This window comes from Megalobrama amblycephala, linkage group LG6 (assembly GCF_018812025.1).
Source record: "Megalobrama amblycephala isolate DHTTF-2021 linkage group LG6, ASM1881202v1, whole genome shotgun sequence".
NCBI lineage: Eukaryota > Metazoa > Chordata > Actinopteri > Cypriniformes > Xenocyprididae > Megalobrama > Megalobrama amblycephala.
The window spans coordinates 29,265,292-29,277,390 of NC_063049.1; the positions used below are offsets into that span (position 1 = coordinate 29,265,292).

Consider the following 12,099-nt stretch of genomic DNA (forward strand, 5'->3'; position numbering starts at 1 on the left):
TTAGTTTCATTTGTTTTACATAGATGGATAATTAATATGAGTCAAAGCAGGTGTATTTGTTAAACGTTTAAACATCTAAATATTTGAAGCTGGAAAAAGTGAGGAAAAAAATGTTTGTAATTTTAATGAATGTTTTATAAGGAAAACCAGGTGTGTAAAAACTTCTTTTTTTGTATCTGAAGAGAGGTAAATGTAACTTTCACATGCAAGAAGAGGATAGTTATATAAATAATAACTTCTTATCATGGAGGCAAAAAATTAGCTATTGAAAACAAGACATTGGACAGTTTTGAAAATATATGAGAGTAAATAGTTAAAAGACTTTACACAGCAAGAGACAATGGGTATGCTCAGAATAGCAAATTATTGTAGCATACTATTTTTGCAATTTATATGTATACTGTCAATATCTCCCTTTTTTGGGTAAGAATGCACAATAATCACATTAATTTCATAGAGATTATAACTGGAGGTCTATACATGCTACGTAGTGATGTGATGTGGCAACAAAGCATCATACAACCTTTTCAAATGTTGCATACTGATTACAAACAATAAAAAACAGTGGGCAGTATACAGTAAATACTGTGCAGTACGGTGTGTGGATTATGCCTGTATTCCATTCTGCTAATGTATCATTATGCTTGGCTTCAAAAGTGAAAGAGTGTCATTTACCTGAAGTTTTCCATTGTTTTGGAAGGCCAGTGTGTTTGAGGAGAGGAGCTGCTCTGGTCTGGGTAATGTTGTTTAAGACTAGAAAGTGGCAGTAAAAGTCATTACGTATTTATTCTTTACTCATATCAGTGACTGTGTTTAAGAAGGTACAAGAAGTCTTTAACCTGGCACTGGAGGCAAGAATGATGGTTGGCCTGCCAAGACTGGTGTCTGTTTAGAAAGAAACATCCAAGGTTAACAAAAGGAGAACAAAAGGTTTGTCCTTACAGCACAGCTATACACTTACTTTAGGCTTTGCCTGGTTCAGTTCCTTAAATGGCTCAATTATTTGATCTGTGAGAGGAAAAAATAATTGCTTTCAGTTACAGTACATTTCATTTAAGTATCAGTTTTGTGCCAGATAATTCTACTAAAATTGAAACATATGAGACAATTGTTAACTCAATAAGGGTTTATAACTATAAAATGAATGTAGATAGATTTAGTTGTAGCCAGCACAGCTCATAATCTGGTGAGAAACGTATCATATAGGCTATTAAGAGTCATGACTCACATGAGGCACATGAGAAACACATGAGATTCTTAAAGTCTTTTTTCTCAGGAGAAAAATATTGAGAAACACAAGACTTAAGCAAAAGTATCCATGTCTCTCTATTTAATATTGATGAACAAACAATTGAGTTGTTGTTTTTTTTTCCCTTTAGTATTCTTAGTATAAAATTGTGAATCTTGTAAAAGTGTTTTTTTGTTTTTGTTGTATTTTTTTACAGCCATATAGAGTGAGATACAATGGATGATCTGTAATGGAACATACCAGCTGTGTTATGGATGACTGGTTGGCTCCAGGCTCCACTGTCGCTGTCAGTGTCTGCTCGGACCGCAAACTCATACAGAGCATCTGGTTTGAGGTTGTCGATGACTGTGCTGGTGGATGGACAGGTCTGGTAGTTCCAGGTATCGCTGGGTTCTTTCTCTCTGTAGCGCACCGTGAACTGTCTGAGTGGTGACAAAAAAGAAAAACAGACTCTAGAAACTAAATTGGCAGCATTAACTGTCCAATTATGAAAAACTAGGCCTCTGGTTTGAATAATTTACACTTTGCATTATAATATGGCACTAATTGGCAAAACCCAGATGTTATTTATGTATAGAGTGAGGTATTCATAAAAAATAAAAAAAAACTGAAAAAGGGTAAGCAATGCCCCTGCTTACGCTTTTTCAGTTTTTTTAATGAATATCTCACTCTCCTTCTTGTAGGCTTTTATGGGGTTGGAGATCAAATTGGTTGTTTTGTAGAGAGCTGAGGTCAAGCTTTCCACTAACTTGTCCAAGGAGAGTGTGTGTGTGTGTGTGCCTACATTGTGCGCACCATATGTCCCCACAAGGACAGTAAAACTGAAATCAGCTGCATTGCAGCTGTTAGCCAACAGTATCTATGAGCAAAATGTCTTAATAAGCATACTAAATGGATAAAGAAAACATCATTAGTTTAGTACAAAAACAAAAGAGTCTCCACGATGGTAGAATAATAAATTTTGTATTTGTCTGTGCATGCATATACACCCAAATTCTTCTTTTTTTTTCCACCCGAACATCTGTTAATTTTATTACTGTGTTTTTACTTAAGTTTTATTTTTTTACTGTTTTTGGTACTGTTTAGTTTAATAAAGTCTGTTGTTTTGCCCCTTGATGTTTGTGATCAGAGTGTCTGGTTGATTGTAGACCATATGGGCATCTGCACACATGGTCCTGTACCTGGTCTGTGTCTTCTGACAGTAAAATAATTACACATCTTGAGAGAAGGTCAACAACATTAAATCTGATTAAATCCAGATAACACCCACACGGTTCATGGATACACACACATAGACACATTAGGACACATACCCCTCATCAATACAGTCATCCACAACAGAATCCATGAAGGGGCCGGTCAGTAGTGTCCCCCAGGACAGCAGCACCGACGACTGTGTCACCGAGCCAATCACAACATGTAATGGTTTCTCTAGATCCACTTTCCCTGGAGGTCACAAGCAATCGCCTAAAATTCATTGCATACTAACGGCCTAAACATTTGGACACTTAAGTCACACTTAATGTAGTTTTTTTAATGGTTGTGAAGTAAGTTCTTATTCAAATGTAGTACCTACTCAGTATGCGATTTTTAGACCCAGCTACAGTCTTTATGAGTGAATCATTTTCTCAACTGATTCATTTGAAAACACTCATTCATTCAGGAAACATTCAAGTGAAACTCTGCATCCCAATGTGCATACTATCCATCCTAAATAGTATGTAAGATTAGAATAAAAGTGTCCCAAAGCATAGTATGTTGAAAAGAGTATGCCAAAAGTCCCCGAATCTATTTCCGATAGATTTTCGAAGTGTGGGTCCGTGCACTGGCTAATGTTGCCCACAACCTATTGCGCTTCAGTTCAGAACTACTAACACAAATAAAAAGTGTTTAAAAACTACAAACATGGTGGATGTGCGCGACCGACGGAGGTTTAGATAATAATCAGCATAAAAAATATTTATTTAATGTTATCCATGTTTTATTACATCTGCAACAACAGTGTGAACTTTTATAAAGATCTGTTTGGCCATTAACTTTTAAATGCATTATTATGAAAAAATATGAGTTCTCCGCATGAAAGACTCACGACTGGCAGATCAACGTGCTAATTCTTTTCTCTCTAATACAGTAGGAAATGAAATTAAATGAAATGTGGAGGATGTTAACTGTGACAGCATGATTAACAGGCCAGATTATGGTGACCGGATGCACTTAACTGTCTGTTAAAGATGCAATTTTATGACCTGATAGTATGTCCCAAAGCTAGTATACTCTTCTGCTACACACTCAAAAGTTTGTACTTTTTCTTCACAAAAGAGTACATACTTTTAGGGCGTAGTATAAGTAGGCGAATGTTTTTATTAGTATGTCATTTACTCTGTCGATTTGTTCAAATGCCTGATTCATTCAGGAACAAGACACACAACAGCTTTGACTTCATTTGGAACAATTTTCATTGGTGAAGAAAAAATAGACAAAGTTACTCAATATTAACTTCTCGAACTGTTGTATAAAAGCAAATCTAATGCAATGACATTCTTTTTAAGTGTGGTGTATGTGTCCAAATACTTTTTGGGGCCAGTGTATGCACAGAAGTTGTTTGTAAATTGTTCTCAAATTTCATTTGTTGTACCGTGTTTCTTACCTGTGCATTGTTTCTTAGGCTCCTCAGGTTTCTTTGACTGTACCGCAATCAGATATTTGGGCTCAGCATCTAGAAAATAAAGGAGAATCAGTAAAGTAAACAACAAACTCTATGAAAGAGAACTAAAGAGAAAGATGGTACCTATCTCGGTCTCATAGGGTTGTCCATCCTCAGGTAGATGAATAAATTGTTTGGAGAACATGCTACTGCCATAGCCCAGGATATATCCCTCCAATTCGGTGTCCACATGGGGCTGAATGAACTTAAATACAATGGTGTCTCCAGCAGCTCTGATACGCACCCTCATGTTTTGTCTTTGCACTTGGATTCAAATACACAGGAAAAGTGATGTCAGATTCAGTTCATTCTCTTACATTTACTTAATGACTTCAGCTAGGGATATTAGAAGTCATGTGACTGTATCTACAACGTTTCTGCCAAGAGATTTGGAATAACAATTAGTCCAGTGTCAGATTTTCCTCTTCCCGAAAGCTTCACTACAGTCAAACTGAAAGTGTTTTGGTCGTGCACCCAAACTCTTGCCAGCAGCAATGCCTCCCACACAAACATCATGTTCTGCCATTATAATTACCTAGTTTTGCGAACTATGACAACAAAACACAAACGTGTAAAAGAATCCCAGTGCAACACCCCTGTGGTTAGTTTCTCATAAACGTGTGGAGCGTTTTTGAAGAATGAATGATGAAACAGTGTCCTATGTCAGAGAAAGTGGCTTACTGCTGTGAGGGAAACCCCTGGCATTGAGCACAGAGCTCCAGAGCTCCAGATCACACAAACGGCCCATTTATTACATCAGAGCTGGTTTCTGTATCACTCCCAGAGGAATCAGCAGATAAACTGCAATGTTGCAGAGATATGTCAGAAATCATGTGGGGGTGTAACGTGAGAAAACACTTGTTGGATGCATGTTCGTTTACTGTTAAACCTAGTAATCCATAGAATATGAAACTGAAGACTGATTTCTCCTAGACAGCTGTGAGAATAAATGGAAAACAAATTAAGACTCCTCTTGCTTCTTGCATATTTCTTCTTTGGAGTTTCAGAAGAGATCGCATAATTGTCATAGATTTGCCAAGACCCCAACGTCAAAAAAGTGCAATCAAAAGTCTGAGATGTCAGCATAAGCTTAAACATTTCTCATCAAATTCTTCCAAAACCAATTTATTAGAGCTACACTTCCATTCAAAATTTTGGAGTTGATCATATTTTTTATGTTTTTGAAAAGTTTCTCATGCTTACCAAGGCTGCATTTATTTGATCAAAACTAAATAAATAAAACAAATAATAATATTGTGAAAATTATAATATATATATATATATATTATAATATATGAAAATGTAATTTATTTATAACAATTTTTCCAGCAACCATTAGTCCAGTCTTCAGTGTCACATGATCCTTCAGAGATCATTATAATATGCTGATTTGGTGTCTAAGAAACATTTCTTATTATTATCAGTTTTGAAAACACTTGTGCTGCTTAATATTTTTGTTAATTACATTTTTCACGATTCTTTGATGAGCATTTATTTGAAATATAATTTTTTGTAACAATGTAAAAGTCTTACTGTCAACATTTTAGCATTCCACACAACAATGGAGCCAAATATAAATCAAAGTTCATGGTCAATTTGGAGAACTTAGCCAATCCTGAACCTATTTCTTCAAGTTCACCTTCAAGAGCACCTTGACATGGTAATGTTGGTAGTGGGAACCCTGCTATGTCACAATATTATAATTATTAAAGCTTTTTTGTCATAATTATTATTGTATTACCAATAAATGGCATTAAATAACAGCAATAAGATTTGAGAAAGGGTATAGTACCTATAATAGTAACCTTAACAATAGCCTACATGGCCTACTTGTCAAGGAACGTGTATTAATACAACCCCAAATCAGAAAAAGTTGGGACAGTATGGAAAACACAAATAAAAAAAGAAAGTAGTGATTTCTAAATTTACTTTGACTTGTATTTCATTGCAGACAATGTGAACACAAAATATTTCATGTTTTGTCTGGTCAACTTAATTTAATTTGTAAATATACATCCTTTCCTGTCATTCAGACCTGCAACACATTCCAAAAAAGGTTGGGACAGGAGCAATTTAGGGCTAGTAATTAGGTAAATTGGTTAAATAATGATGTGATTTGGAACAGGTGATGTCAACAGGTGATTGTAATTATGATTTGGTACAAAAGCAGCATCCAAGAAAGGCCTAGTCCTTTAGGAGCAAAGATGGGCCGAGGATCGCCAGTTTGCCAACAAATACGTGAGAAAATTATTGAAATGTTTAAAAACAATGTTCCTCAAAGAAAGATAGGAAGACATTTGCTTATTTCACCTTCAACAGTGCATAACATAATTAAAAGATTCAAGGAATGTGTAGTGATGGACAGATCGAGGCTTCATGAAACACTGAAGCAGTTGAATCAAATGTGCCGTAATGATTCGAGGCTTCGAAACAATCTGACACCCGTCTCCACGGTGACCCCTAGTGGTCAGAACAGTGCAAATGCAACAACAAACATGCATTAAAAATACCCTTTAACAAATGTATTGCAAAAGTTTTATTTAAAGTAAAATCAATCAAATGGAATTAACTAATCATCTAATAAGATTAAATATAGCGTGTCTGTATAATATATGTTCTTTTATCAATTTTCAATGCGTGTTTCTCTGTTCCATGGCTCAAGCTAAACAGGCCAATAAGAGATTAATAACTACCATTATTAATTTTAATTATTCTAATGTATAATTAAAACATCTACATGTATACAACTGATCGGAGATCAGGTAAAACCATAGGGTAAAGCCAATAGACGCTTGTTCAATAGTTCTCAGTGAATCTACATGATTCATGGGTTCACTTTATCATCGCCCTCTACCGGTGAACCATTGAAATTTCAAACTGTTTTGAAATGTTTCGAAACAGTAATGACGTAATGAAGCCTCGTTTACTAAAATCACGTGACTTTAGCAGTTTGATACAGCTTCGGATAGCTTCGGAGCTTCATGAAGCAGTGTTTCGAAATCGGCCATCACTAGGAATGTGGAGGAATTTCAGTGCGTAAAGGACAAGGGCGCAAGCCCAAGCTGAACAACCGTGATCTCCGATCCCTCAGGCGGCACTGCATCAAGAATCGTCATTCATCTCTAAGCGATATCACCACATGGGCTCAGGACTACTTTGGCAAACCTTTGTCAAGTACCACAATACGTAGTTACATCCACAAATGCCAATTAAAACTGTACTGTGCCAAAAGGAAGCCCTATGTTAACAGTGTCCAGAAGCGCCATCGACTTCTGGGATGGACCATCACACAGTGGAAACGTGTACTGTGGTCAGATGAATCAGTATTTCAGGTATTTTTGGGGAGAAATGGACGCCGTGTGCTCCGGACCAAAGAAGAAAAGGATCATCCAGACTGTTACCAGCAACAAGTCCAAAAGCCAGGGTCTGTCATGGGATGGGGTTGTGTCAGTGCCCTTGGCAAAGGTAACTTGCACTTCTGTGATGGCACCATTAATGCTGAAAAGTACATAGAGATTTTGGAGCACAATATGCTGCCTTCAAGAAGACATCTTTTCCAGGGACGTCCATGCATATTTCAACAAGATAATGCAAAACCACATTCTGCACAGTCCTGTCTGCGGAGGAAGAGGATACAGGTACTTGACTGGCCTGCCTGCAGTCCCGACCTGTCTCCAATAGAGAATGTGTGGCGCATTTTGAAGCGCAAAATGCGACAACGAAGACCCCGTACTGTTGCCCACCTTAAAGGATTAGTCCACTTTTAAATAAACTTTTCCTGATAATTTACTCACCACCATGTCATCCAAGATGTCCATGTCTTTCTTTCTTCAGTTGAAAAGAAATTAAAGTTTTTGATGAAAACATTCCAGGATTATTCTCCTTATAGTAGACTTCAATGGGCACCAAACGGTTGAAGGTCAAAATTAGTTTCACTGCAGCTTCAAATTTTTCAACACGATCCCAGCAAATAAGGGTCTTATCTAGAGAAACCATCACTCATTTTCTGAAAAAAATTGAAAATTTGAAATTATACTATTGAACTAGCATATTGCATATAAAAATTAGTTCAAACTTTGACCTGTGGAGGGCAGTAATACACTTAGCAGTGTTTACACTGCTGGAATTCTAATAGAGGAGAAGAAGAAGAGAGCTAGTTCAAGATGAGCATTTATTGTTAAAACTTATATAATTTTCAATTTTTTTCAGAAAATGAGCGATGGTTTCACTAGATAAGACCCTTATTTCACATCTGGGATCGTGTTGAACTATTTGAAGCTGCACTGAAACTAATTTTGACTTTCAACTGTTTGGTGCCCATTGAAGTCTACTATAAGGAGAAAAATCCTGGAATGTTTTCATCAAAAACTTTAATTTCTTTTCGACTGAAGAAAGAAAGACATGGACATCTTGGATGACATAGGGGTGAGTAAATTATCAGGAAAAGTTTATTTAAAAGTGGACTAATCCTTTAAGACTTGTTTGCAGCAAGAATGGGACAAAATTACACCTGAAACACTTCATCACTTGGCGTCTTCAGTCCCTAAACGTCTTTTAAGTGTTGTGAAAAGGAATGGCAACATTACAAAGTGGTAAATGCTTTACTGTTCCAACTTTTTTTGAAATGTGTTGCAAGAACCAAAATAGGAATTTTGTTTTTTTGAAAAAAAAAAACAAACAAACAAAAAAAAACAATAAAAATCATGAGGAACACATTAAATAATGTGCTGTTGTATTGTCTGCAAAGTAAATTAAAGTCAAAGTAAATTTAGAAATCACTACTTTCTTTTTTTATTTGTGTTTTCCATACTGTCCCAACTTTTTTCTGATTTGGGGTTGTAAGTAAATAGTGTCAAAGTTTGAATTCACATTCATTTGAAATTTCATTGGGTAAGGTTAGGGTGTGGGGTGGGGTAGGGTTAGGGTTTAGTACTTGTTGCAGCATGGCAATCAGCACTGTGATTGACATGACCAATGAAATCTTGTCTGCGGGGCGAAGTTTGCACTGAACTAGTATTTGAGGACTACTTCCTGAGCTTCCTTGAGAACTAAATTTCCTGAGCTATGAAGAAGCATCCTCGCCAAAAGAAACAGAACGTGTGTATAACACGACAACAATGAATTGAACAGGGATTTCCATGGCAACTAGATAATTTTTTTGGTTTAGCGAACCTCAGTGACCTTTTAGCTGAACTAAAAAATGCAAGCTTTAAATCTGTAGGATTGCAGTGTTGCAGTTAAGTGGAGTAGACTGCACATTTTTTACATTTTTATGTATTATAATTTGAATTATGTCTTGTAAAAAGATTGACCATTGCAGTGTTTGTAGAAGTTTTTGCATCCTCAAAGTCTAGTGTGACCTTGGCTTTACAATATGCCCCCGCCACATGATGAACAGCTCAATGCTTAATGGCATTACAGTTGATGCTTTACTATTTTAGTATATTATGCTTTATGTCTGTCTGCACAACTTGCAATAGTCAAGGGTCTACATGCACGCTTTACACGCACCTACACGTGACAGGAGAGCGATGAGGCCAAAACAAATTCAGGCACAGGCACACCAAGTACAGACTCAGTGTGTGAGGTCATTTTTAATATTGCACACTAAAGGAAACTAAAAGTAAACTAAATTAATCCACATTCAACCAACGCCCATGCATTCAGCTTTCATTAATTTTTTTAAACAACTGCACAGATTAACAGGAAACAGATAAAGCATACAAACAGACCTCCTGATGTGATCTTGTACTTGCTGCCAATAAAAGATATAAACACACAATATTTGTTTTGCGATTTCAACAGAATCCATTACTGGCGGCCAATAAAAATTCATTCTAATGAACCTTCAAGTAGACTTTCGAAAAAGTCATTGTTAATATAATTCAAATTATTTACTGAGCAAACATAAACATTATTAATGAATACTTTCAGTGTTATAAAATAGTCACAATTGCAGCAAACTATTCCATTATCCCAAACACAAATAGAAAACATTCAGCTATATTGACAACAGCTGAGCTTGCATTGCAAATGACTTATGAATTACCAGATGACTTAAGAATTCAATAATATTGAATTACATTAGGCATATGCAGTATTTTCCTTCTGCATGCAATTCATTTTAAAAGTTGCATGGCTGAGCATTTGATATAAACAAATTATTCATAAATATTCATGATTATTTTAATTGAATATTGATATTGTTAAAATGATTACTGTCTGAATATTTATGATGAACTTGTCTAGAAAGTTGAATTGCTTTGTTTTGGTACCTCTCTGTGTGGTTGCGGAGGTCTGTCTCAGCAGCAAGATCTCGCTGAGGAAGAGGAGGAGGAAGGCTTTCATGTTGTCCTGTTTTTCCTCAGAGAAAACACAAAACAGAGCTCATATAGTCCACTCAAACCTCTTCTCTCTAAACTTCTACAGTTGTTCTTTCTTGAATCATATGTTTTCTCTTTGTCCTTTTAAAGGGACCTCAGATCAGGTGTCAATGGACACTCTGTGCGAGAAACTGTGTGAAACTATGATTTTGTGAGTTTTGAAATGGGTGTGTGTGATTGTGCGACTGCATCATCTATACTGGATTATTAACAAGAGGGAGGGACCTTATGATGTCACACTGTTGTTGCTAAACCTTTAACTTATCTCTCTCTCTCTCTCTTTCTATACACCATAACCCTTAGTTTTTCTTCCTAAGCTGCATCTTTTCCTCTGCTTCACTTCGTTGTGTGTTTGATCAACTTTATTTAAAAATCATTAAGTGCTGTAAGAAATTACCAAGCAGGATTTGGGACCCTCGTTAGAAAGAAATGCATTTGTGGGGTTCCCAAATATTTTTGTGTGATTATTTACCTTTATTCTTACAGAATAAAGCAACTCAGTCTATGATAAATAAATGTATTACTACTAAATTCCAAAATTCCGAACCGAATAAAAATGCATTCTGATATTTTTAGTGTCACATAACAAAGGGGTTTTCAAAAACCTATATAAACTGTAGTAGTTTTATTAGTTTTTTTTTTATTTTATTTTTTACAATTGCTAACAGCCTTTTGTCCAATTTGTAGTCACATTTTCAAAACTATAAACACAATTAGCACAACATCCATTCATGTTCATGTTGTTTTCACACAATATGCTGTCAATTAACACGTTTCTAAAATGTTCTTTCTTTACATACAAGCTTAAACAATACCACAATCAAGGATTTTTCTTGAAATGTATAGTTGGTATTTAATTAGAAAAATGCAGTTTGGGGAAGATAATTAACTATTTGGCTAATTGTGTGATGTACTTTAGGTATAGGTCAGGGGTGGTGAACTAGGTCCTAGAGATCCACAGTCCTGCAGAGTTCAGATCCAACCCTGATATAAATTCACCTGCCTGTAGCTTCCTAGTAACCCTTCAGACCTTGATTAGCTTGTTCAGGTTTGATTAGAGTTGAAGCAAAACTCTGCAGGACTGTGGCTGCATCCGAAAACTTAAAAATGCTGCCTTCAGTGGACGCATTCCAAGGTATAGGTATCAATGCATGTCTGAATCCAAAGTTAGCTTCACATCCTGTTTCATGAGATGTTTTTTTTTTTAAAATGTCATTTCTAGCGAGAAATTACTATTGTAGTAATTATTCGCTTAGTTATCATCAAAGCTTGCGCTATTTTGCTGTAGATCATTAAACCGTTACACTGCCTCAGAAGTCTGTCCAAAATCAGTTTAGTAAGGTGCCTTTGTGTGCAAACGCTGCCTGGAAAGTTATTGCCTGATAGGGCAGTGAGAAAACAAGTCAGCTGGCTGAGTTTTCGGATGCAGCCTGCATGTGGCTCTTTAGGACTGACGTTCGCCACCCCTGGTATAGGAAAACATTTGTTAGCAATTGTAAAAAAACAAAAACAAACAAACAAAAAAACAAACTAATAAATCAGATTACATAATACGGATGTAAGAATTTAACCAAGATACTGAACATAATTGTTAACAGAATGATACATGGTTTTCTCAATAGGAAATTCCTCAGTCACAAATACTAAGAAATGTGAATTACTTTGACTAAAAACACATGGGTATAATTCTTATTAGAAATACATAACCCTATGTAAGAATACAATCATGGCAATTTGCTGAAAAAGAAATCTGGAAGTCAAAA

At 35.9% G+C, this 12,099-nt stretch overlaps 1 protein-coding gene and 1 long non-coding RNA gene across 5 annotated transcripts in view; one reads left to right on the forward strand and one right to left on the reverse strand.

The window, feature by feature from the left end:
- Nucleotides 1-1,582, forward strand: part of LOC125270315 — a 5,984-nt gene extending 4,402 nt beyond the window's left edge. For both annotated transcript variants that reach the window (XR_007185323.1, XR_007185324.1), the window contains exons 3-4: nucleotides 819-930; nucleotides 1,446-1,582. This is a non-coding gene — a long non-coding RNA (uncharacterized LOC125270315). The remainder of the gene's footprint in view (nucleotides 1-818; nucleotides 931-1,445) is intronic.
- The window catches only part of LOC125270311 (target of Nesh-SH3), a 24,131-nt gene extending 13,627 nt beyond the window's left edge, over nucleotides 1-10,504 (reverse strand). For 2 of the 3 annotated variants that reach the window (XM_048193751.1, XM_048193750.1), the window contains exons 1-8: nucleotides 10,229-10,501; nucleotides 4,038-4,217; nucleotides 3,897-3,965; nucleotides 2,563-2,695; nucleotides 1,490-1,671; nucleotides 962-1,008; nucleotides 840-885; nucleotides 676-753 (exon numbers count right to left, since the gene is read on the reverse strand). In XM_048193751.1, the coding sequence (XP_048049708.1) occupies nucleotides 676-753; nucleotides 840-885; nucleotides 962-1,008; nucleotides 1,490-1,671; nucleotides 2,563-2,695; nucleotides 3,897-3,965; nucleotides 4,038-4,217; nucleotides 10,229-10,301 (808 nt within the window). In that variant the 5' untranslated portion in view covers nucleotides 10,302-10,501. Of the gene's footprint in view, nucleotides 1-675; nucleotides 754-839; nucleotides 886-961; nucleotides 1,009-1,489; nucleotides 1,672-2,562; nucleotides 2,696-3,896; nucleotides 3,966-4,037; nucleotides 4,218-10,228 lie in introns of all 3 variants that reach the window. The other variant, XM_048193749.1, reaches the window with a different exon arrangement.
- Nucleotides 10,505-12,099: the final 1,595 nt, after the last annotated feature.